At 43.6% G+C, this 27,505-nt stretch overlaps 1 protein-coding gene across 3 annotated transcripts in view; it reads right to left on the reverse strand.

Annotated features, from left to right (window-relative positions):
• mprip (myosin phosphatase Rho interacting protein) overlaps positions 1-27,505 on the reverse strand; it is a 71,449-nt gene that overhangs the window by 21,697 nt on the left and 22,247 nt on the right. For all 3 annotated transcript variants that reach the window (XM_071409773.1, XM_071409774.1, XM_071409775.1), the window contains exons 4-13: positions 25,518-25,669; positions 25,160-25,425; positions 23,448-23,889; positions 19,665-19,791; positions 6,863-6,967; positions 4,993-5,049; positions 4,266-4,334; positions 3,926-4,015; positions 1,205-1,882; positions 913-1,050 (exon numbers count right to left, since the gene is read on the reverse strand). In XM_071409773.1, coding sequence (XP_071265874.1) covers positions 913-1,050; positions 1,205-1,882; positions 3,926-4,015; positions 4,266-4,334; positions 4,993-5,049; positions 6,863-6,967; positions 19,665-19,791; positions 23,448-23,889; positions 25,160-25,425; positions 25,518-25,669 — 2,124 coding nt within the window. The remainder of the gene's footprint in view (positions 1-912; positions 1,051-1,204; positions 1,883-3,925; positions 4,016-4,265; positions 4,335-4,992; positions 5,050-6,862; positions 6,968-19,664; positions 19,792-23,447; positions 23,890-25,159; positions 25,426-25,517; positions 25,670-27,505) is intronic.

Consider the following 27,505-nt stretch of genomic DNA (forward strand, 5'->3'; position numbering starts at 1 on the left):
AGGAATTCAAAAAGCATCAATTCACCCACCATACGGACAGATAATCACCTCTCTCGCTCTCTCTTTCCCCCCCCCCCCCACACACACACACACACACACACACACACACCCACACACACACACACAAACACACACACACACACACACACACACACACACACACACACACACACACACACACACACACACACACACACACACACACACACACACACACACATAATCCAATAGACAACTAATACCTGCATAATGGTATGGCTCACACATCAGTTAAAAGAAAAATGGATGGTCAGAACAGTGGTTAATAAAATATGAAAAAATATGAAATGCATGCAAACAAAATCATAATGAAACAAGCCAAAAATGTTTTTATACAGTTCTGAGCCAAACGTCATCATTTCAACAACTATGGCTCTACTGTTGAAGTCAAGTGGCCTAATGCATTCAATGCCATCTACAGCATTACAGGAACGTTGATAAGGAAACGTATCCATCTAATGTTAATCATTAATTGAATGCATCATGTTCAATACACTAGCATGAGTTCATGACATCTGTCCTACATCTAAAAAACAACAGCAAGAGGGGATGAACCAGAAGAAGCTGTAAAAAGGAGTCATAAAAACAAGATCTTCATGTTTCTCCTCACATGCAATGAACGGACTCATGCAAAGGCACATTCTGGAGCTGGTTTGTAGCTTTGATGTCAGTCAGTTTGATGTTTTCTCACAATAAAAATACAACATGCAAAGGAGGTTACGAAATGGAAGAAGAACACAAAGCTCAATCTGTACTTTGAGTTGCTGAAATCTTAGCTCAGGTATGAACTCAACACGACTGCCTCTAGAGAATAAAACAGCTCTGAGGATGAGGAGGTGGAGAAGAAGAAACAGCTAGAGCTGTGGTGCTTACCGGGGAGATGTATCCGGTGCGGACGTGCTGCTCTCTCTCCAGAGCCGTCTTCAGCTGGACCTCCAGATTGTGTTTGTGCTGGTTGGAGTCCACCAGTTGCTGGTGACAGCTCTCCAACTGCACCTTTAGCTCTTCTACCTGGGAGAGGCACCACAGAACGGACAAGGTGAAAATGAGGAAACACAGGAGAGCACTGATCTATCAAGAACCCAACCTTTTACAGTGCATTGATCTCGGTTCAAGTGAACCACATGCGCACTCACATACACATGCACACAAAACCCATACTCACCCCTTTCTTGTAGCTCTCCAGCAGTTTCTCCAGCTCGGCCGTCTCCCTGGTCTGCAGTGTCGAGGGCAGAGGTACCCTCCTCTCATCCCTGATGGGAGTCTGCTCCACCTGCTGCCAGTGCTGCTCGATCTCCTCCTCCACCTTCTGCTGCCTGTCCAGGGAGGGGGGACCCCCACACTCACCCCCAGGGCTGCCTTCACTCCCTCCCCCACTCTCATAGTCCATTCTCCCAACCTCGGAGCCTGCTGGTTGGTCCACGGAGGAACTAGTCACAGACTCAATTCTCCTCCTTCGTTCTTCCCGCCTCTGGCTCCGATCGGGGTCTCCTAGGTCAGTCTGCAGGGGCTGGGCCTCCTGGGCCCGCTGCTGGGCCAGAGCCTGGGCGATGGGTCGGAACTCGGCCCAGTCGAAGGTCTTGGAACGGCCCTCTCGCCGGCGCTCGCGGGCCCGACTTTTCTTGGGGCCTGGCCCTGGCTCTCGCTCCATGGACGAGGCTTCGGAGGAAAGGGAGTCCTGGGTCACGTCCGGCCGAAGTAGTCCCTCCAGTGGGGAGAAGGAGCCATGGTTGCTTGCCACATCCGGAGCAGTGGAGGGTCTGACGTTTTTCATGACAGCCTGGATCCAGTTCCTCCTTATGCCTGCAGTCATGGCCGACAGGGTGTGCATGCCCTCCTGGGTCTGAGGAGGACAGTTAGGGCGTTAGATTCAAACTGTATATTAATAACCTGTTGAGGATAGAGGGCGCTATTTACACTTTGGGGGAAAATCGTGCCCAATTTAAACGGCCTCGTACTCTATTCTTGCTCGTACAATATGCATATTATTATTACTATTGGATAGAAAACACTCTCAAGTTTCTAAAACTGTTTGAATTATATCTGTGAGTAAAACAGAACTCATTTTGCAGCAAACTTCCTGTCAGAAAGTGAAAAATCTCAAATCGAGGCTCTGTTCCAGGCCCTCCCTATCATTTTGCTTGAGATTTATGACTATACATGCACTTCATACGCCTTCCACTAGATGTCAATAGGCTGTGAGAGGTGAAATGGGGTCTCAATCTCTTTCTATGGTCAAAAGAGACAGCTTGGAATGACATGAACCCAGAATTTGTTTGTTCAGGAAGCGCATAAAGGTCACCAGTATTGGCTTCTGAAAAGCAATCGTTATAGACGTCTTATATCTCCGGCTTTGATTTTATTTGATAAATGTGAAGATATCATCGTAAAGTATGTTTTTTCAATATAGTTTTATTAGATTATTGAAATTTTTTCGGGAGTTTAGACGTGTTGCGTTCTTTGCGTTTGGTGACGAAGGAGAGCTTAGCGCCACTTGGCTAGTTTTGCTTGCTCATTCGAGAGGGAAAAATGCCATTCTAAAACCAAACAACGATTGTTCCCGACAAAGGACCCCTTGTACAACATTCTGATGGAAGCTCAACAAAAGTAGGACCCATTTATGATGTTATTTCATATATCTGTCGAACATGTGTACTATTAGTTTGCGCCCAGATTTTGGGCGCTCTCTCGCCATAACGTAAGCTGCATGTCTAATGAAGTTATTTTTAGAATTCTAACACGGCGATTGCATTAAGAACTAGTGTATCTATCATTTCCTATACAACATGTATTTTTTTAGTAATGTTTATGAATAGTTATTTGGTCAGAATAGGTGAGTGTCAGAGAAATATCCGGACATTCTGGGAAAAAGCTGCTAAGTTTTCAGAATGTATAACCACAGATATCAGCTCTAAATATGCACATTTTCGAACAAACCATATATGTATTGTGTAATATGATGTTATAGGACTGTCATCTGATGAAGTTTATGAAGGTTAGTGAAAACATTTATATCTTTTGCTGGTTTATTCGCTATCGCTAACGTGCCTATTGCTATCGCTAACGTGCCTTGAATGAATGAATGCGGTTGTGTGGTAGGCTATTGTAGTAAGCTAATATAATGCTATATTGTGTTTTCGCTGTAAAACACTTTTAAAAAATCGGAAATATTGGCTGGATTCACAAGATGCTTGTCTTTCATTTGCTGTACACCATGCATTTTTCAGAAATGTTTTATGATGAGTATTTAGGTATTTCACGTTGGTCTCTATAATTACTCTGGCTGCTTCGGTGCTATTTGTGACGGTAGCTGTGATGGTAGCTGCAATGTAAAACTGATTTATAGCTCAAATATGCAAATTTTTCGAACAAAACAGATTTATTGTGTAACATGTTATAAGACTGTCATCTGATGAAGTTGTTTCTTGGTTAGTTTGGTTGGTTCTTGGTTAGTTTGGTTGGTTTTGTGCATGCTACCTGTGCTGTGAAAAATGTCTGTGCTTTTTTGTATTTGGTGGTGAGCTAACATAAATATACGTGGTGTTTTCGCTGTAAAACATTTTAAAAATCGGACATGTTGACTGGATTCACAAGATGTTTATCTTTCATTTGCTGTATTGGACTTGTTAATGTGTGAAAGTTAAATATTTCTCAAAAATATTTTTTGAATTTCGCGCTCTGCCTTTTCAGTGGGAGGAGTTCCGCTAGCGGAACCCCGGGGCTAGACAGGTTAACTTCTGCACTATTGGGTGATAGTAAAGGGGTGTGTTACATCCATACATTGAAGAGCTTTTTAATAAAAAATGTAAAAAGGGAATACATAAATGCAAATCATTGTTATTACATAAAGACAATCTGAGATTGTACGCGAGTGATTGAGGCTTACATGTATCTGGAAGCCGTAGTTGCGTTGAGCCTGGTATTCAGTGACATTATAACACGTAGACAGGTCTATTTCCCCGTCCAGATCTGAAGCCTGCAATACAGCAACATTACAGGTGATGAAAACAAAATCAGGAAGACAGAATAGACTATTATCAGCACTGCAGGAGTTGGAGATTATACATTTTTTAACTGGGCACTTACGAAGATATCAATAGGAAAAACAAAACTGTATTGGCAAACATGTATTCCATTTCTTTAAAGAGAACTACTGCCATTGCTACTGTTGGTCACAGTTAAACTAGGACGAATGACCAGTCTAGATGGATTGAAAAATAAGTCACCTCTTCAGCAATGGAGTCCTTGTAGTATCCGAGGCTGTGGTCTGTCAGTACGAACCAATACTTCTTCCACTGTTCAGAAAAGGAGAGAGGGAACACAGGTCACAGAGTTCACTGGGAATACAGAAACTGTTCTGTTACTGCTGTAGCCGGAGAATAAAACATCCATTTAGTGCCAGTGAGAGTTATGAGAAACAAAGAAATAATGGAATAATGACATTCTGTGTGAAATACACACAGCAAAGAGAAAGACAAGAACAAACCCCTATGACAGCAGAGACCGAAGTGATGTTGGTAACCCTCTGAAAAGTAATGATTTCTATGAAAGCTTAATGTTAATTTAGACTGTGTAATATAGCGTTGGACCATCAGTCTACACAATCAACACAGCTGTAAAAGAGCATAGACCTGCTGTAAAAAGAGAAGCACCACAGTACCCTTTCAACTGTCCCCCATTGAAGCTGTGCCATCAAAGACCGGCTGACGCGTGGCACTAAAAGGCCATAGAATGCTACAGACGTTCTAGAATGTTTTAGGTGAACGTTCAGATAACCGTTTGAACTTCAACCGACTGCCTACTTTGATAAACTCACCAAAAAGAAAAGTACCATTTTCAAATCTCATGGCATCAATAAAATGTTATTTTTTCAAGTGATTCAATTTCTCTGAAACATTAGAAAAGCAACATCGGTTGTTCTGGTGAAGTTCCTAGGTTTTATTTATTGCTTACATGTCCTTGCTCATCCAGCTTCACCATCCAACCTTTCTTGAAGTTCAGCAAGTCGGGCTGGAATGAGAAACAAATATGCTCAGCATTATTACACAACATCCCTACAAGCATAACAAAATGTACTCTTTAAAAATGCCAATTAAATCAACCTGTGGTCTAGTGGCAGTCTAGTGAACCCACACAGTAAGATCATGCAAGATGAACCAAGAGATGCTGAAACACACAGATACTAATCTTGCAGCCTTTTAAAAACCACATAGCCCATCTTGGTTCCACTTAGGACTCCATCATTTTAACAGGTCATACTTACAGGCACTCACAGCTGAAAGAAAAGTATGAATTAACCCAACTAAGCGACTAGAGTACATAGCTGACAGAAGCATTTTAAATCCAACATGCTACATTTTCTGCACTTTGTTACTTAGATGGTAACGTATATAGACAATTTAGAATATTTGTAACGACTATATCGAACATTTGTAAGGTCAAAAAGACCCTTCATCAGTTAACTTTGGTCAACCTTCAAAACAAAACTTGATGTCTGAGAAAGAGCAGGAAAACACCATCCACATGCTGGCTCTGCGTGAGGTAGAAGTTTCCCCTGATCACATATCTAGGATCAGATTACCTTACCACCAATCCTACCATTAACATTAGGAGGATACAATAGTAACTGACCCTGGAGCAGTGGTTAGGGGAAATATGTACCTACTCCATTCAGCATCACAGAGCCTTCTGTACAAGTCCAATAAAACATTTAATGTCTGTTGTGGTTTCACACAGTGGAAGAAAACAAACAAAGTGCCCTGGGGAAGCAGTGCTGGTTTGTGGCACACACACACACACACTCTTTCTCTCACAAACACACACTCATCAAACATACACGAGACACACACACAGCAGAATGGGTGGCGACACACAGAGGCCTGAGGGCCATGGCCGAACACATGAGTAGCAAGAAGATAACCTGGACAGGAGAGGAGACTGTGCTGCCCCCTGTGGCATGGAGGACTGCATTAGGACATCCAGGACACCAACCAACCAGCTCTGAAACAGTATGTCCTAACCACATCACCCATCACAGTGCCCTTGACTGTCCGTTAGTTTACAGTATCATCATCTAACATCCCAGTCATAAAAACCCTGGTCGCGAATACAGCCCAAAAGAGTAGGAACCAAAAGACCCCCCAAAATACCTAATGAATTTGTCAAAGTTCACGAGGTGCAGACTAATAGATAATCAACTTTATGAAACTATAACAATCCCTTGACGGCCTATTTTATTGAACCAACAAAGGCACTCTGTGTACCAATATGGGTTCATTCATTCATTACTACAGCCAAGCCAGGAGTATCATTTCCCAACCAAAGCTGCTGTAACGACATGATGTTCTAGCCAGAAACTCCAGTCCCATGTGGTTAAAAGGTTTAGTGCTTTAATAGGACACAGTGGCTCATTATCATAACATTTACACTAGCTAAGGCCTGCTGGGCCCTTTCTCAACCCAAATACTCTTAACCCTGTTACCCAACCCGTATACTCACAATGTTACCCAACCCGTATACTCCACCAACCCCACAACCCCTCAACTCAGCCGGGCTAAAGTCCTGGCGTTGCTGATGACCTCTAACCCCGCAGCTTTAGGAGAACAGCAGAACTATTGTGGTGTTGTCTGGCCCTGGAGAGAAAGCTCCTTCAGCTTAGCCCACACATACAAGAACACGCACACACGCCTTAGGTAAACAACGCTCACTGATTACAATGTTCTCAGTTTCAAACTCTCCCTGGTGTGTGTTTGAGTAGGCACACCCTGAGAGGTAACGTAGTAAGACGGAACGACAGAAGAGAGGAGAGTAAAATGGTACTAACGGTCATGACAGACTCGGTGGTCCTGCGGTCCAGGGACTTGGCTCGTCTCAGAGGGGGCAGAGTGGAGGGGAAGTCCAGGCTCTGGCCCAGGTCACGTCTCTGCTCCTGAAACACACAACATGACGTCAATACTACAGCAGCGATGTGTGTCAAAATGGCTCATATCTGAGTGTCTACATCTGAAAGGAGTCATATCAATGTGTCATGAGCCCAATTCCATTTCTCACAGTTTTCCCTCACACTTTTACAGAACAGTCTACCAACCAAACATATTAAAGCCTTCATTTCTGTGGTATGCGATTTATGTTTTTATGAGAAGAACAATCCTCCCATGTGAACAGTTTAACATGTGCTAACATCTCTCTGCACTGTCACAAGAACAAGTTATTTTTTAACAGAATCACACATATTCTAACACGGAACTGAACCCAACAGCCTTTCACTGAACCAGAGGATGGAAACAAAGACAATGCTTTGATGCAGAAAAAAACAAGCCTCATCCAGGAGCGGTGTGTCTCAGAAAGAACGAGAGAGAGAGAACAGTAGAGATAGAAAAGGAGAGGACAGAGACAAACACACCCCACAGAGCCCCAGGACAGCAACACAATTAGACCCACCCAAATCATGAGAAAACAAAAAAATAATTACTTAACACATTGGAAAGAATTAACAAAAAAAACAGTAAACTAGAATGCTACTTGGCCCTAAACAGAGTACACGGTGGCAGAATACCTGACCACTGTGACTGACCCAAACTTAAGGAAAGCTTTGACAATGTACAGACTCAGTCGGCATAGCCTTGCTATTGAGAAAGGCCGCAGTAGGCAGACCTGGCTCTCAAGAGAAGACAGGCTATGTGCACACTGCCCAAAAAATGAGGTGGAAACTGAGTTACACTTCTTAACCTCCTGCCAAATGTATGACAATATTAGAGACACATATTTCCCTCAGATTACACAGATCCACAAAGAATTCGAAAACAAACCCAATTTTGATAAACTCCCATATCTACTAGGTGAAATACCAATGTGCCATCACAGCAGCAAGATTTGTGACCTGTTGCCACAAAAGGGCAACCAGTGAAGAACAAACACCATTGTAAATACAACCCATATTTATGCTTATTAATTTTCCCTTTTGTACTTTCACTATTTGCACATCGTTACAATACTGTATATATACACATGACATTTGAAATGTCTTTATTCTTTTGTAACTTCTGTGAGTGTAATGTTTACTGTTAATTTGTATTGTTTATTTTACTTTTGTTTATTATCTACTTCACTTGCTTTGGCAATGTTAACATACACGTTTCCCATGCCAGTAAAGCCCTTGAATTGAGTGTGTAAGTGCAGGTGGAATGATGTTTACTACAAGTGCCCTTATGCTTGACAACACAGACAGGACAAACTGGTCAGAAAAACAGCTGTCTTCTGGGGGCACTTTGGCCTGGGACACTTTATTGAAGGAACATTTTGGGTACAGTCTCTCTCTTTGAGGTCTTTCTGTTGTTGGTCCTACAACAGAGGCGTTTTGTCCCGGCAAGGGCAGAGTGGGAAAGGGAAGTTAGTATCATCATGGGAATCCAGCCACATAATGGAAACTGGAAATGAATACAGCACACTCTCCAGATCCTTTGACCTCTAACCGAAACAAGGACACACACACAGACACAGAGAGAATATATAAACACACACACACACACACACACGAGACAGAAAAAGTCTGCTTCATGTGCAGCAGCTCATAGAATCTAAAGCCCTATTTTAGAGATCCAGTGCGGTGTCATTTCAAATCAAAGTTTATTTGTCACGTACACCGATTAGCATATGTTAAAGCAGCAGCAGCGAAATGCATGTTTCTAGCCCTAGCAGTGCAATAAATGTCTAACAGTACAACACTAATACACAAATAATTTTTTTTAAATAACAAAAAAGAAGAAACAAGAGATTAAGAAATATCCAACAAATCACAAGTTGCATGGACTCATTCAGTGTTCAATAATAGGTGTTTTGAATAACCCCACACATACAATTACGTGTAAGGTCCGTCACTCGAGAAGTGAATTTCAAGCACAGGTTCAACTACAAAGACCAGGGAGGTTTCACTGGGCGGAAAGGGTCCATATCAGTGGATATCTTTACATTACACGTTTTTTTTTATATTCTAGAGAATACAAACCATTCCCAATGCATATTTTGAGTTTTGTGGATTTGCACCATATCCCAACAAATTCTGAATCAAGATGTGTCATTTAGACGTACTGTATGATAATGGAATAACTCAGAATATCACACATGGACATATCCTATGGCCGGATATGGACTCGTTCAATATCCTGAGATATGTGACATCCTATTTTCTCTCTTCATGTTGACAAATACTGACTGTATACATCGCCTATCTGTGTTTTCTCAGCACATTCAAGATAATAAGCTATATTGACTCCAGATATGCTTCTTTCTTTTGGCTGAGGTCCATATCCGGATCTTGACATGCTGAAAATAAGGACGATTTCTGATGCATTTCTAAGTTTTCAGCACATGCTCAATAATTTGTCAAATATGAAATCCATATTTTTCCGATATATCATACATGGTATGGCCGGATATTGACTAATTAGATATCCTGAGATATACCTATGTGGACATCTTATTTATACTGACGGTATCAAATCAATTTTATTGGTCACATAAACGTGTTTAGCAGATGGTTTAGCCAAATGCTTGTGCTTCTAGCTCCGACAGTGCAGTAATATCTAACAGTTTCACAACATATACCCAAAATACACATTCATCTAAGTAAGGAATGGATTAAGAATATATATATATATATGTCAGAGCGGCATTGGACTAAGATACAGTGGCATTGAATAGAATATAATATATACACATATGAGATGAGTAATGAAAGATACGGAGACATTATTAAATTGGCTAGAGTTTCATTTCCTTAAAGTGGCCAGTGATTCCTAATCTGTCTATAGGCAGCAGCCTCTGATGTGATGGGTGGCTGTTTAACAGTCATTGGTGTAGTATAGAATACAATACAGTACATAAACTCAGCAAAAAAAGAAACGTCCTCACTGTCAACTGCGTTTATCTTAATGTGTAAATATTTGTATGAACATAACAAGATTCAACAACTGAGAAATAAACTGAACAAGATCCACAGACATGTGACGAACAGAAATGGAATAATGTGTTCCTGAACAAAGGGGGGGGGGGGGTCAAAATCAAAAGTAACAGTCAGTATCTGGTGTGGTCACCAGCTGCATTACGTACTGCAGTGCATCTCCTCCTCATGGACTGTACCAGATTTGCCAGTTCTTGCTGTGAGATGTTACCCCACACTTCCACCAAGGCACCTGCAATTTCCCGGACATTTCTGTCGGGAATGGCCCTAGCCCTCACCCTCCGATCCAACAGGTCCTAGATATGCTCAATGGGTTCGCTGGCCATGGCAGAACACTGACATACCTGTCTTGCAGGAATCACGCACAGAACAAGCAGTATGGCTGGTGGCCTTGTCATGCTGGAGGATGAGGATGAGCCTGTCAGGATGAGCCTGCAGGAAGGGTACCACATGAGGAAGGAGGATGTCTTCCCTGTAACACACAGCGTTGAGATTACCTGCAATGACAACAAGCTCAGTCCGATGATGCTGTGACACACCGCCCCAGACCATGACGGACCCTCAACCTCCAAATCGATCCCGCTCCAGAGTACAGGCCTCGGTGTAACGCTCATTCCTTCGATGATAAACGCGAATCCGAACATCACCCTTGGTGAGAAAAAAACGCGACTCGTCAGTGAAGAGCACTTTTTGCCAGTCCTGTCTGGTCCAGCGACGGTGGGTTTGTGCCCATAGGCGACATTGTTGCCGGTAATGTCTGGTGAGGACCTGCCTTACAACAGGCTTACAAGCCCTCAGTCCAGCCTCTCAGCCTATTGCGGACAGTCTGAGCACTGATGGAGGGATTGTGCATTCCTGGTGTAACTCGGGCAGTTGTTGCCATCCTGTACCTGTCCCGCAGGCGTGATGTTCGGATGTACCGATCCTGTGCAGGTGTTTTTACACGTGGTCTGCCACTGCGAGGACGATCAGCTGTCCTTCCTGTCTCCCTGTAGCACTGTCTTAGGTGTCTCACAGTACGGACATTGCAATTTATTGCCCTGGCCACATCTGCAGTCCTCATGCCTCCTTGCAGCATGCCTAAGGCACGTTCACGCAGATGAGCAGGGACCCTGGGCATCTTTCTTTTGGTGTTTTTCAGAGTCAGTAGAAAGGCCTCTTTAGTGTCCTAAGTTTTCATAACTGTGACCTTAATTGACTACTGTCTGTAAGCTGTTAGTGTCTTAACGACCGTTCCACAGGTGCATGTTCATTAATTGTTTATGGTTCATTGAACAAGCATGGGAAACAGTGTTGAAACCAGTTACAATGAAGATCTGTGAAGTTATTTGGATTTTTACGAATTATCTTTGAAAGACAGTGTCCTGAAAAAGGGACATTTCTTTTTTTGCTGAGTTAACATATGAAATGGGTGATGCAATATGTAAACAATTTAAAAGTACCTAAGATACCGTAGAATAGTGTTGAGGGCAGTTTATACATATGAGATGAGTAATGGTAGATATAGAAACATTATTAAAGTGGCTAGTGATCCATTTCTAAAAGTGGCCAGTGATTCCTAATCTATGTCTATAGGCAGCCGCCTCTGATGTGCTAGTGATGGTTCTTTAGTCTCTCGGTCCCAGCTTTGATGCACCTGTACTGACCTCGCCTTCTGGATGATAGCGGGGTGAACAGGCAGTGGCTCGGGTGGTTGATATCTTTGATGATCTTTTTGGCCTTCCTATGGTATCGGGTGCTGTAGGTGTCCAGGAGTGCGGGAAGTTTGCCCCCGGTAATGCGTTGAGCAGATTGCACCACCCTCTGGAGAGCTTGTGGGCGGTGCAGTTGGCGTATCAGGCGGTGATACAGCCCGACAGGATACTCTCAATTGTGCATCTGTAAAAGTTTGAGTGTTTTAGGTGTTAAGCCAAATTTCTTTAGCCTCCTGAGGTTGAGGAGGTGCTGTTGCGCCTTCTTCACCACACTGTCTGTGTGGGTGGACCATTTCAGTTTGTCAGTGATGTGTACGCCGAGGAACATGAAGCTTTCCACCTTCTCCACTGCGGTCCCATAGATCTGGATGGGGGGTGCTCCCTCTGCTGTTTCCTGAAGTCCACGATCATCTTCTTAGTTTTGTTGACGTTGAGTGAGAGGTTATTTTCCTGTCACCACACTCCCAGAGCCCTCACCTCCTCCCTGTAGGCTGATGATTGAGTTGGAGGCGTGCTTGGCCACGCAGTCATGGGTGAACAGGGAGTACAGGAGGAGGCTGAGCACGCACTCTTGTGGGGCCCCAGTGTTGAGGATCAGCGAAGAGGTGTTGTTTCCTACCTTCACCACCTGGGGGCAACTAGTCAGGAAGTCCAGGGCCCAGTCGCACAGGACGGGGTTCAGACCCAGGACCTCAAGCTTGATGATGAGCTTGGAGGGTACTATGGTGTTGAATGCTGAGCTATAGTCAATGAACAGCATTCTTACCTCTTGTCCAGATGGGACAGGGCAGTGTGGTGGCGATTGCATCATCTGTGGATCTATTGTGGCGGTAAGCAAATTGAAGTGGGTCTAGGGTGACAGGTAAGGTGGCGGTGATATGATCCTTGACTAGTCTCTCAAAGCACTTCATAATGACAGACGTGAGTACTACGGGACAATAGTCATTTAGTTCAATTACCTTTGCTTTCTTAGGTACAGGGACAATGGTGGCCATCTTGAAGCATGTGGGTACAACAGACTGGGATAGGGAGAGATTGAATATATCCGTAAAAACATCAGCCAGCTGGTCTGCACATGCTCTGAGGAGGCAGCTAAATGTCTTACTCACGTTTCTGGTTGGGGTAGGTATTAATGGGTACAACATCTCCTATGCACTTCCCGATAAACTCATTCACTGTATCGATATATGTGTCAATATTATTTTCTGAAGCTACTCTGAACATATCCCAGTCCGCGTGATCAATACAATCTTGAAGTGTGGATTCCGATTGGTCAAACCATCGTTGAATAGTCCTCACCACGGGTGCTTCCTGTTTGAGTTTCTGCCTATAGGAGAGGAGGAGCATGGTGGAATCGTGGTCCGATTTGCCGAATGAAGGGCCGGCGAGGGCCTTATGCATTCTGGAAAGTAGTAGAACAATGGTCGAGAGTTTTAGCAGCGCGAGTACAACAGTCAATCTGTTGATAGAATTTGGGAGCCTTTTCCTAAAATTTGCTTTCTTAAAATCCCCAGCTACAATAAATGCAGCCACAGGATATGTGGTTTCCAGTTTGCAAAAAGTCCAGTGAAGTTCTTTGAGGGCCGTCGTGGTATCGGCTTTAGGGGTATATAGACCGCTGTGGCTATTATTGACAAAAATTCTCTTGGGAGATAGTACGGTCGACATTTGATGATATAGGAGATATTCTAGGGTGAACAGGACTTGAGTTCCTGTATGTTATCACAGTTACACCATAAGTCGTTAGTCATAAAACATTTACCTCCACCCTTCTGCTTCCCGGAGAGATGTTTGTTCCTGTCTGCACGATGTACTGAAAACCCAACTGGCTTTACAGAGTCAGACAGTAATATCTCGAGCGAGCCATGTTCCCGTGAAGCAGACTATGTTGCACATCAGAGGCGGCTGCCTATAGACAAATTAGGCCTACATAGTACAGTTTCTCAGCACATACAAAGTGTATGCTCTTGACTGGAGGTCCATATCAGGATCTTGATATGCTTTTTGATATGCTAAGTACAACTTATGTTCAATAATTTGACAAATACTAAATCTATATAATTCTTTCAGACACTAGCTAAACATTTTGTATTCCATCTGCATAAAGGCACGGCGCAAACCGCAAGCTAAAAGCACTGTAACTGGTAGCCTAGAAACAAGACATAAAATAGTTCCAACTGTCATTTTTCATTTGGGCATGGTGTGTGGTTGAACTGAAAACGGGATTAACAAAAAAGTGAGAAGCTGATCAGAAAATACCTCAAAAGACGTTAACGCAAAAGTGCCAATTTGAGACGTTTTATTTATCTTAGTAATTTGAATCAAGAACTTTAGCTAATTTGGCCAGCAGGGCAGGTATAGTAACTACCTTGTGTATGGTTAACTAAAGGACATTCAGAGACCTGTCCCGAAGCCACTCCTGCGTTGTCTTGGCTGTGTGCTTAGGGTCGTTGTCCTGTTGGATGGTGATTCTTAGCCCCAGTCTGAGGTCTTGAGTGCTCTGGAGCAGGTTTTCATAAAGGATCTCTGTACTTTGCTCCGTTCATCTTTCCCTCAATCCTGACTAGTCTCCCAGTCATTGCCGCTGAAAAACATCCCCACAGCGTGATGCTGCCACTACCACCATGCTTCACCATAGAGATGGTGCCAGGTTTCCTCCAGACATGACGCTTGGCATTCAATCTTGGTTTCATCAGACCAGAAAATCTTGTTTCATGGTCTGAGAGTCCTTTAGGTACCTTTTGGCAAACTCCAAGCTGGCTGTCATGTGCCTTTTACTGAGGAGTAGCTTCTGCCTGGCCACTCTACCATAAAGACCTTATTGGTGGAGTGCTGCAGAGATGGTTGTCCTTCTGGAAGGATTTCCCATCTCCACAGAGGAACTCTGGAGCTCTATCAGAGTGACCATCGGGTTCTTGGTCACCTCTCTGACCAAGGCCCTTCTCCCCCGATTGCGCCGTTTGGCCAGGCGGCCAGCTCTAGGAAGAGTCTTGGTGGTTCCAAACTTCTTCCATTTAGGAATGATGGAGGCCACTGTGTTCCTGAGGGACCTTCAATGCTGCAGAAATGTTTTCGTACCCTTCCACAGATCTGTGCCTCAACACAATCATGTCTCGGAGCTCTACGGACAATTCCTTCGACCTCATGGCTTGCTCTGACATGCACTGTCAACTGTGGGACCTTATATAGACAGGTGTGTGCCTTTCCAAATCATGTCCAATCAATTGAATTTACCCCAGGTGGACTCCAATCAAGTTGTAGAAACATCAAGGATGATCAATGGAAACAGGATGCACCTGAGCTCAATTTCGAGTCTCATAGCAAAAGGTCTGAATACTTATGTGAATAAGATATGTTTTAAATTTTTTAATAAATTAGCAAAAATTCCTAAAACCCTGTTTTTGCTTTGGGGTATTGTGTGTAGACAGATTAAAATAAGTTTTTCCTCATGAATTTTAGAATAAGGCTGTAACGTAACAAAATGTGGAAAAAATGAAGGGGTCTGAATACTTTCCGAATGCACTGTGTATACATTATTATCGCAACCATATAGTAGTTTTCATTGCTAGCTTTTGTAAGCTATATAGCTAGCTTGACAGTTGCATACAGGTACAGTTATAGATTGCGTCGTCCTGCAACAAGCCATTGTTTACAGATGGCTCATTGCGAGATGAAGCAACGCAAGCCAGCTACCGGAGCTGACCAGTTGCATTCTGCTGTTAATGTTGATTGCTGATGTGTAAGGCATGCATGACGATTATCTTTTTCATGTTTGCCAGTTAGTCATGTTTAACTAGCTAGCTACCGAAAATAGCCACTGTGGGGCAAATGCTAATCGATTAGCAAGCTAATCAAACCCGTTACGTTATAGGGACACATGCTAAGTTGGCTAGCTAGCTTGCTAGCCACGATAAAATTATAGCTAAATACATCAGTGGATTATAGATTTCAAGGTTGTTTTTTGGTAATGGTAATTCTGAAGCTAAATGTTTACTACATATAGCTAGCTAGTTATCTGCATTGCCATTGTTGGGCTGGAAGCAGGTTAAGTGTGTACAAGGCATTTTAGTACAGCTGTAGCAGTCAACAGGACATTAGTTAATTCATGTTTTAACTTATTTTTCTCAGGAATTTGTCTTTCAGCATAAACCTGCTTTCTGCCAACAGTACAAGGAGATTATCGAGGGTGAACAAGCAACCCTTCAGGTATTTTGTTTTTGTACTTTGAGTTTATGGCTTGAACTTGGGGGTCAATTAATATTATTGCAAGTATGCAAGGATGATGTCTTGTCTGCTTTCCTCCTTTACAGCTTTTATTATCTGGAGCCTGGTGTTGTGGCCAAGAACCTTTCACTCAGATGGAACCAGTTTTCAGCTGCTGTGAAATGTTGACATCCTTCCTCCCAGAGATGTGAAAGCATCCCCCAGACTGGACAGAACCCGGCAAACATGTATGTTTGAGAAGATCAGGACTTTTGCAATGAAAAGGCCATGGACATTACATGTCCTGCTCCAAAGGGCAGAACAGAAATATGCTCTCAGAGTTACTAAACGGATCTAATGATCTAGGCCTAGGTTTTTACCTAAGCCTTTGTGTTTTAAGTTTTTCCTAATTGTAGACTACTATCTTTAGTACTTGAAGTTAATAAAGTATTTTATTGTTGAAATCTTTTCATTCGTTTTTTAAGCACTTCCTTACTGCTTTAGCACATGGCCACAGTTGCATGTGTTCCAATGTGAATTCTTTAACGATGCCAAATGAGTGTAAACAAAGAACAGCGCTGTTCAATGTGAAAGGTTCTTTATTAAAGACCAATGGGCAATTTAATACAGTAAATAGTTTCCCTAATGGGTTAACTTGGTGACAATGTTCAGAAAATCAATTTTGGAAATTTGGTCAAAGTATTCCCTTTCTAAATATTTGTTTCCGAAGGATTAATGTAGAGCAGGTGTTCCCAAACTGGGGGGTACGTGCAATGCTGTCGGGGGTACGCCAGATAAAAATGTGAATCACATTTTTTATTATTACATTTTTTTCTTCACATTTTCAAACAGTCCATTTATATTTTCCAACAGGGCTATACATTTGGGTGAGGTTTTTTTCTCCCCTGAGTAGCCTCATTTCACTGCCAAAAATAAAATTCAACCATCTAGTGTTCAGCTAAATAACACAATGTCAAATACAGGTAGCCTAGTCAAATAATTAACATCCAATCACTTTAACCGTTTCTCTCTCGTGGGAATTCCACTAATGTAGCATTAGTGTAGCAAAACGTAGTTGCTGCTCATTCTGTTTGCTCGAAAATTGATAAATGGTTAAAAAAAAGTAAGGCCTGCATCCATAGAGACACATACCAGCTCTACTGGTAGTACTGCTACTACCAGCAGTACTACACACCTGCACCTGTCGACGACACAAGTTGTTCTGCTTCCACGAGCACATCCAATGCTAGCATCAGAAATTCTACATTTGTTGTTAGCCCACCTAGCATGGACACTGACAGTTGTGAATCTGATGCAGCCGAAGAGTTACTGCCCCCTTACCCGGGAAAGCACCGAACAACAGACAGGGACGTTGGACCATCGAAGAGGCGCAAATACGATGAGAACTACATTAATTTGGGGTTCACTTATATTGGGACTAGTGCCTTTCCTCAGCCATGTGCAAAAGTACTCTCTCACAACTCGATGAAACCTTCACTCTTGCGCAGACATTTAGAAACAAAACATGCCAATTTGAAAAATAAGCCACAGGAGTTTGAGTGAGAATTAAGACTTTTGAGTAGTAAGACATGTATAAAAGCAACAGATACCATTAATAAGAAGGGGCTAGAAGCGTCTTATATGAGCTACCGAGTGGCTAGGACAGGCAAGCCCCATACTATTGTGGAGGACTTAATTCTTCCTGCTGCAGTGGATATGGCTGTGACAATGTTGGGGGAAAAGGCCAAAAAAACTATACAGACAATGTCTTCATCAAACACTGTTTCACGACGCATGACATTGCAGGAGATGTTTTAAAACAATTACTGCTTTGCATACAAGCCAGTGAATTCTATGCGTTACAGATGGATGAGTCAACAGACGAGGCGGGCCTGGCATATCTCCTGGTATATGTCCGTTATGTTTATGGGGGGTCAATTAAGGAAGACATCCTCTTCTGCAAACCACTGGAAACCAGGACAACCGGAGAGGATATTTTTTAAGTACTGGACAGCTTTGTGACATCAAATGGACTTTGGTAGTCAAGATGTGCTGGTATCTGTACTGATGGCGCAAAAGCCATGACAGGGAGACATAGTGGAGTGGTAACGCGCATGCAAGCAGTTGCTCCCGACGCCATTTGGGTACACTGTAGCATCCACCGAGAGGCTCTTGCTGCCAAGGGAATGCCTGACAGCTTGAAAAGCCGTCTTGGACACTACAGTGAAAATGGTTAACTTTGTTAAAGCAAGGCCCCTGAACTCTCGTGTATTTTCTGCACTATACAATGATATGGGCAGCAACCATGTAAGACTTTTACAACATACAAAAGTACGCTGGTTATCAAGGGGCAAAATATCGACACGTTCTTTTTTAAATTGAGAGACATGCTTAAAGTTTTCTTTACTGACCATAATTTGCACTTGTCTGACGACGAGTTTCTCACACGACTGGCCTATCTGGGTGATGTTTTTTCTCGCCTGAATGATCTGAATCTAGCATTACAGGGACTCTCCGCAACTATATTCAATGTGCGGGGCAAAATAGGGGCTATGATTAAGTTGGAGTTCTTCTCTGTCTGCATTAACAAGGACAACACACAGGTCTTTCCATCATGGTATGATTTTTCTGTGCAAATGAACTCAAGCTTACGGACAATGTCAAATGTGATATAGCGAAGCACCTGAGTGAGTTGCGTGTGCAATTACGCAGGTACTTTCCCGAAGCGGATGACACAAACAACTGGATTCGTTATACCTTTCATTCCCTGCCTCCAGTCCACTTACCGATATCTGAACAAGAGAGCATCATCGAAATTGCAACAAGCGGTTCTGTGAGAATTTAATTTAATCAGAAGCCAGTGACAGCCAGATTTCTGGATTGGGCCGTGCTCAGAGTATCCTGCCTTGGCAAATCGAGATGTTAAGACACCGATGTAACTACATGAGTGGATTCTCGGCCCTCACTAGAATGTAAACTAAATACAGCCACAGACTGTGTGTGGGAAATTATTTAAGACAGACTCTCCAATACAACCCAACATTGCAGAGTTATGTGCCTCCTTTCAATCACACCCTTCTCATTAACCTGTGGTGAGTTATTCACAATTTTCGATGAACAAATAAGGTTTTATATGTAAGATGGTTAAATAAAGAACAAAATTATTGATTTTTATTATATTATTATTATTTGTGCCCTGGACCTATAAAAGCTCTTTGTCACTTCCCACGGGCCGGATTGTGACAAACACTCATTCTTATGTTTAATAAATGTGACATATAGTGTGTGTGGCAGGCTTACAATGATGGCAAAAAACAACATTTGAGAGTGCGCTGACCCTGGTGCTAGAGGGGGTTCGCAGCTGGAGGTTGAATGTTTGAAGGGGTACGGGACTAGAAAAAGTTTGGGAACCACTGATGTAGAGCAAGCGTGAAAAATCACAGCAAAATGTCTGAATGCCTTTTTCTCCTAAATGGGATTATAAATGTATACATTTTTTAAAATCAGGATTCTTCCCCATGTTTCCTCCAACTACAGTGTATAATATGCCATTTTGAAGCTCTGATTCTGTACTTTTATCGAGTTAGGGAAACCCTGAACTACTAGACAATGTTAGCACTGGCCTGAGTCAGCTAGGACAATCAGGTGCTGCCCATGCAAAAGGCTAAGCCTGTACTCATACCCTATCACCTCTCTAAGATCAGGTTCAACTGAATGGGTTTAAAGGGGGTACAATCGTACCACACATACACCCAGTGCGGTAGTTGTACCTCTCTGTGGAAGCGTCTGTGTTCGCTGCGGCCCTGTCTGGCTCCAGTCCTCCCAGCCTCCTCCACCTCCATCCTCTCTGCATTCTCCAGCTCCAATGCCTCCAGCTTCTCTATCACCCCAGATCGACTAGAACACATATGGAACAAGATTAAAGGTCAGCGGTGAAGGATAGAGGTCAGAGGCCTTTAGTTTAACTTTTTTTTTGTGGATAAAAAAAAAAATGGTACAATGGTTTTGGGTATGGCAAAAAATAGACTTCCTTCTCAGGTGGAGAGAATAGATTAACTTTATTGGATGCTGTAGTTTTTCCTGTGTGTGTGTGTGTGTGTGTGTGTGTGTATATATATATATGTATGGGTGTGTGGTGGCGAATAAACATTGCATAATTCACGTTTATAAGTGAACATTACAATACACTGCTACATGAAACTTGAGTAACAGACATGATGACATTGAGAAGGACAGTTTAGGCTCTTACTACTTTGACTGTCACCCCAACCTTTCTGTTTCAACTTCTGTAAACACACAGCACAGACATGCAGTGAAACTATAGATACACCGGCAGCTTTGACGTAGTCCTCCCTTACGTCTTTCTTTCTACCTTCGGTTTATGAGGAGCGAGAGTCGCTTGGAAAAATGTAACTTTTTTTTTTACTGTGCCCTTATTAGGGGAATCCTCGGTGGTAGCTGGCTTCCTTACAAGGCAACGAGTGAGGGAGAGAAAGGACGAAATGGAGAGAAAGAGGACGAGAGGTATTTTCAGTCACATGACTGTTTGCACGCCACCAGCCAGTGAAGGAGCTGAGTGGCAGTGTGTGTGTATGTGTGTGTGCAATAATTCTGGGATAGAGTGCTAGTTGGCGGCTGGGGTCCAGAATGGCAGTGTTCCGAAATGAAACCAAATGGACCAATTGTTATCAGTCTACTGGATATTCCTGATCTCTTCCTTGCTCTCTCGTTAAGCTCTTCCTCTCAGGCCTGGTTTTGGATGAGGGGATGAGGTGGGTGGGTGTGTCCGCTTAACCTCTTGACCCTTTCCTAGAACAGAGTCAGGAGCGGATGATGGGCGAATGGAAAGTACAAAGCCTGTTTATTCAGTGCGTTTATGCTGAACCTCAGCCCTGATAAAACCACAGGGAAAGGTAATTATTACAGTTGAAGTCAGAAGTTTATATACACTAAGGTTGGAGTCATTAAAACTCGTTTTTCAACCACTCCACAGATTTCTTGTTAACAAACTATAGTTTTGGCAAGTCGGTTAGGACATCTACTTTGTGCATGACACAAGTAATTTTTCCAACAATTGTTTACAGACAGATTATTTCACATATAATTCACTGTATCACAATTCCAGTGGGTCAAAAGTTTACATACACTAAGTTCACTGTGCCTTTAAACAGCTTCGAAAATTCCAGAAAATGATGTCACGGCTTTAGAAGCTTCTGATAGGCTAATCGACATCATTTGAGTCAATTGGAGGTGTACCTGTGGACGCATTTCAAGGCTTCCTTCAAACTCAGTGCCTCTTTGCTTGACATCATGGGAAAATCAAAAGAAATCAGCCAGACTTCAGAAAAACATTTGTAGACGACCACAAGTCTGGTTCATCCTTGGCAGCAATTTCTCAAACGTCTGAAGGTACCACGTTCATCTGTACAAACAATAGTAAGTATAAACACCATGGGACCACACAGCCGTCATACCGCTCAGAAAGGAGACGCGATCTGTCTCCTAGAGATGAGCGTACTTTGGTGCGAAAAGTGCAAATCAATCACAGAACAACAGCAAAGGACCTTGTGGAGATGCTGGAGGAAACAGGTACAAAATGATCTATGTCCACAGTAAAACAAGTCCTATATCGACATAACCTAAAAGGCTGCTCAGCAAGGAAGAACCCATTGCTCCAAAACCACCATAAAAAAAAGCCAGACTACGGTTTGCAACTGCACATGGGGACAAAGATCATACTTTTGGAGAAATGTCCTCTGGTCTGATTAAACAAAAATAGAACTGCTTAGGGCCTCCCGGGTGGCGCAGTGGTCTAGGGCACTGCATCGCAGTGCTAGCTGCGCCACCAGAGTCTCTGGGTTCGCGCCCAGGCTCTGTCGCAGCCGGCCGCGACCGGGAGGTCCGTGGGGCGACGCACAATTGGCATAGCGTCGTCCGGGTTAGGGAGGGTTTGGCCGGTAGGGATATCCTTGTCTCATCGCGCTCCAGCGACTCCTGTGGCGGGCCGGGCGCAGTGCGCGCTAACCGAGGGGGCCAGGTACACAGTGTTTCCTCCGACACATTGGTGCGGCTGGCTTCCGTGTTGGAGGCGCGCTGTGTTAAGAAGCAGTGCGGCTTGGTTGGGTTGTGCTTCGGAGGACGCATGGCTTTCGACCTTCGTCTCTCCCGAGCCCGTACGGGAGTTGTAGCGATGAGACAAGATAGTAATTACTAGCGATTGGATACGACAAAAATTGGGGATAAAAATGGGATAAAAATTATAAATAAATAAAAAAAATAGAACTGCTTGGCCATAATGACCATCGTTATGTTTGGAGGAAAAAGGGGGAGGCTTGCAAGCCGAAGAACACCATCCCAAACATGAAGCACGGTGGTGGCAGCATCATGTTGTGGGGGTGCTTTGCTGCAGGAGGGACTGGTGCACTTCACAAAATAGATGGCATCATGAGGAAGGGAATTTATGTGGATATATTGAAGCAACATCTCAAGACCTCAGTCAGGAAGCTGAAGCTTGGTCGCAAATGGGTCTTACAAATGGACAATGACCCCAAGCATGCTTCCAAAGTTGTGGCAAAATGGCTTAAGGAGAATAAAGTATTGGTATTGGAGTGGTCATCACAAAGCCCTGACCTCAATCCTATAGAACATTTGTGGGCAGAACTGAAAAAGCAAGGAGGCCTACCAACCTGACTTCATTATACCAGCTCTGTCAGGAGTAATGGGCCAAAATGCACCCAACTTCATGTGGGAAGCATGTGGAAGGCTACCCAAAACGTTTGACCCAAATTAAACAATTTAAAGGCAATGCTACCAAATACGAATTGAGTGTAGGTAAATGTCTGACACACTAGGAATGTGATGAAAGAAATAAAAGCGGAAATAAATCATATTCTCTACTATTATTCTGACATTTCACATTCTTAAAATAAAGTGGTGATCCTTACTGACCTAAGACAGGGAATTTTTACTTAGATTAAATGTCAGGAATTGTGAAAAACTGAGTTTAAATGTATTTGGCTAAGGTGTATGTACATTTTTTACATCAACTTTACATACATGACTCCTATGAGAAGTATACGGAACTGTTGAACGCAGAGATTCAGCAATTTCACACTGTCTGGATTTCACCAAACACAGCCTTTTCCTCTTGGTCTGAGTGTTTTGACGCAGCTTCGTTGGGGGTGTGTGTGCATCACAAGGCTGTGTGTGTGTATCTGTGCAGGTGTGTTTAGAAGCAGTGACCGTGTGTGTTGCTGCATCATTGGAATCTCTACTGATGTCCTTCCAGGCCACAGTGCCTGCTGGTCTGTAACCTGGCAGTCAGACAGCAGAGTTCACTAACCTGGTTTACCAGCCTATACAAGTACCTGATTAACAGCTACGGCTTTACCTTGATAAATATATCCCAGGTAAGAAAGTGACTGAAGTCTGGAACCTTCTTTTATTCTCATTAGACTGATCTCTTAGGTCTGAACATGGGCCTTTCTTTTTTGTCTCTCTGAACTAAGACAGAACAGACATGTAAACAGATGGACAGACAAAGACAGACTTGCCTCCTTTCGGGACTGAACATGGCCTCTTTCTCCTCACCAGGACTCCTCACTCGACTCCTCTTCTCTGCCTTCCTGGCCTCGGCCTCCAGCCTCCTGGACCGTGGCGTATCATTGTGCCCGCTGTGGCCTAGCCCTAACCGCCCCGCCGGGTGGCTCTCTGTGCTGGTTACCGTGCTGCCGCTGGCGTCAGAGTCCAGCGAGCTAACAGAGCCACTGATGTGGGAGCCGTTGGACAGCAGGGAGCTGCCGGAGGGAAAAGGGTCGCTGGGGACCGGGGAGAGGCAGCGGGGCACCCCGCCCAGGCTGGAGCAGGAGCCTGTGGGAGACAGGAGGTTGTGGTGGGGGAGCGGGACTGAGCCGTGGAGAGGGAGGCCGCTACGGTCCACCTCGTCACCGTTGACTGAGCCGGCGTCTGAGCCCTGACCCACGGAACCACAATCACCTGGAAGAGGGAGGGGGTGGAGGGTCAAAGATGGTGAAGGATAGATGAGAACAACAGTAGAAAAAGAAAGACTCTCTTACCATCTCTAAATTCTAATGTTATAATATTTTACAGCTGTGTAGCTTGCTAACACCATTACAATTCTGTCAGATTGCCATATATGGGTCTTAATATAAATAATGGGGCCAATGTGTGACATTGGGACAACTTCAAAATGGTTTGAAATAAAAATAAAAAATAAAAAAAATTATGCAGTTCCACATGTGTACTTAGAGGAATATATGCAAATAGGCCCCTAAACCCACATATACATCCTTTAAGCAGGGTTCATACAGACGTTGGCAAGTCAAATTCAAGGTCTCTCAGGTACTTTTTCACCTCTACGGGATCGGTGTCCCCCGACGGTTGAGCTAACGTAGGCTAATGTGATTACCATGAGGTTGTAAGTAACAAAAACATTTCCCAGGACATAGACGATATGGGCAGAAAGCTTACATTTTAAAGTGCTCAATTAACATTTAAGGACCTCAATGTTAAACTGTATAATTTATATAATTGGACATATAGGGCTTAATATGGAACCCACCCACTAAAAAGCATTCAACAAAATGCATTCAAAAGCATTCAAACCAACCAAAACAAACAGCAAATGCATCCAACAAATTTTCCCCAATAATTTCAGAGGGCACGCAATAAAATTCACTAGTTGATTTAAAACCTATGCTTAACCCATTATCATGGTTGGTGTCGTGACAGATGTCCAAAATCGGGTGACCTAAAACATTACTTTTCTGTCCTTGCATTTATGGCAGTGTAAGTTGTTGTTATATCATATAAAAGGTTACTAGTTGAATATGCATTTAAGTGAATTTATCCCAATACTTTTGGTCCCCTAAAAGTAGGGGGACTATATACAGAAAATGCTGTAATTTCTAAACAGTTCACCCGATATGGATGAAAATACCCTCAAATTAAAGCTGACCTTCTGCACTTTAACATCATAGTCATTGTTTCATTTCAAATACAAACAAAAGAAGAAAAATGCTTCACTGTCCCAATAATTACAGAGGGCACTGTAGCTATGTCCCCCCTTATATCTTAATGTAATGACATGAAAAAATGTAGCAGATTATTATCAATAACTTATCAACAGTTCTAACAAGTTGTCCAGAATAGGCCATTCTCACCGGTACCCTAGTTTATAGAAAGACCCATATACCACAGTAAAGATGAGGACTATGTGGCTAGATGTGCTGTGGTTCCTCCATACCTGTAGAGGGTGGTGGTGAGCCCAGCAAGGGCAGGTCAGCAGAAGGCCATACGGCCGCCCCCTCAGCCTCTCTCTGGCTCAGCTCCTCCTGCCAGATGATGGAGCTGGAGTCTTGAACCTTCTCTGAGCCCGCCTCGGGGATACCTGAGCCCGTCACCGCCACCTTTGCTGGTCCTGGCTCCTGAGAAGTGGTGGGCTCCACCTTGCGTTTCTTCTTCTGGTTCTGCTTGTTGGTCCTGGGATACACCACCAGCTGTTCAGTCCACCTGGGAAAGAGAGAGAAGAACAGAATGATAGTGGAGGCATAGAGAACACACACACGTAAGCACACATACATACACTACACACACGCATTTACCCATTGATGATCTCTTTGTTCTCCCCTCGTATAAAGTACTCCTGTTCAGGAGTGATGATGCAGAGAGCGTTCTTCTGGCCCGTCTTGGGCTCTGCGTCAATGACGTCAGCACACAGGTTCATATTTACCGTGCCCTGGGGCAGCGTGCTCGGCTAGAGGGGGAATAACAGAGAAACAACATTCAGTCACAAGTAATGGCCAAACCTGACACGACACAGATCGTATACCAGGGTAAATACCAGTGGAACAGGACAACAATCAGTAGAATGATGAAGTGATTGCCTTGTAGCAAACTGGGAAGTATAATGTACGTCTGATTAGTCTCTTTCAACAGCCACAGTTGAAACTACAGCTTTTAATAGGTGCTGAAGGGGCATGGGGTCCTAGATCTCAGTCTGAGCCTAAGGGAAACTTCTACCCGGAGCTGCTATATAACAGGTGGATAGATATCACATCGTCTGGTTTTCCTCCTCCATCCCTCCCTCCTTCCTTCCTTCACTCTTTCCCACAGGCAGAGGACGTATACAGCCCCTACTATAAGGTCACGTATCCGTTATCGATGGGTTGCCGGGACAACGGGGGAAATCCATTCAGTTCCAGTGGAGTGAATGGAGGAGGTGACAGCCCTGGGAGGCTGGACTAAATAAGTTTGTGTGTGCGCGTGTGCTACTGCTAACGCACATGGTTCTGCATATAAGCGCATGTTTGCCTTTGGAGAGGCACAATTTATCACGGTTTCTCCCACACTCCATATTGCCCCTCTACCGCCTAGAATTCCCCCTGAACCCCAGCATGGTCTCTCTAGTTCAGTGAGATTCCTGTACTGTTGTTATCAGGCCCAGACTGAACTGTACTCTGCCTGCCTGGCTGCAGATGTAAAACAGGTGCTGTTTCTCTCCTTAGCTCCATGTAAGGCCATTCACATGGATCCTGCTTTTTGCAAGCTGCCAGTAAACCATGAGGGCTTCCAAATATGGCAATTACACTGGGTCACACTCAGAGAAACTTAGAGTACCGACTGCAGCAAGCTAGTCTCTTTACTGTACGGTGAGGGGGGATTTTGCGCTGGGAGGGAGGGAGGGGGTGAGAGAGAGAAAGAGGGGTAGGAGGGGAATCTGTCTCATAAAAGATGCACCTTTCTTTCTTTCTGAAGGAGAAAGCATGAAGGTATTACACACTTTTCCCTTGTTCCCCTCAAATGGTTGTGGTTAGGACTGGGGGAAGATAGCTAGATCTAGGATCAGGTTAAGGCCAGGGCAAGTCCAACCCACATCGAGAGAGGGCCAGTGTGTTCTTTGAGTATGTATACGTCGTCTGATCTGATACTGGCATCAACACAAAGACTCCTCCATCTGCCAACACTGCCATTCATCCTCTCTGGCTGAGTCTCAAATGTCACCCTATTCCCTATATAGTGCATTACTTTTGACCAGAACACTATGGATAAAAAGTAGTGCACTATATAGGGAATAGGGTGGCATTTGATATATAGTTCATGTGTTGTAGTGGGTTTGATTTCTCCGCTCCAGATCCAATCCCATATCCTCCTATTGTCCTCCTATGGGGCCGGCTATATTTAGCTGCACAGGGGGGTATTATCCCTGACAACTTTCTCACAGACTGTCTCTCTGACTCAGTTCACAGTTTCTACGAACAGGACACACAAAGAGGCAATAAAACACTACTAATAAAGCTAGAAAACGTTTTTAAATCGAGCAGGTCTTTATCTTCACAATGAACAAATTGTCAAGTAAAGTATTGAGATTTTAGGGGAAAATTGGGCATTCCCACTAGTTCAATGCTGATGAAGTACAACTTATTTATCTGCCAGTGCCAGCCAAAAATATTTGATGAATGGGCTTCATCATATCATTCCAAAATGGTGTCAGAGTGAGACTCGCCAAGCCAGCTTTAGAATTAGGTAGAGTACACCCGCTACATAATTGATACATTTTTCTAGGGAGTTTTATTGCCCGGACCGGCGGCAA

Source organism: Salvelinus alpinus, chromosome 7 (genome assembly GCF_045679555.1).
Source record: "Salvelinus alpinus chromosome 7, SLU_Salpinus.1, whole genome shotgun sequence".
Lineage (NCBI taxonomy): Eukaryota > Metazoa > Chordata > Actinopteri > Salmoniformes > Salmonidae > Salvelinus > Salvelinus alpinus.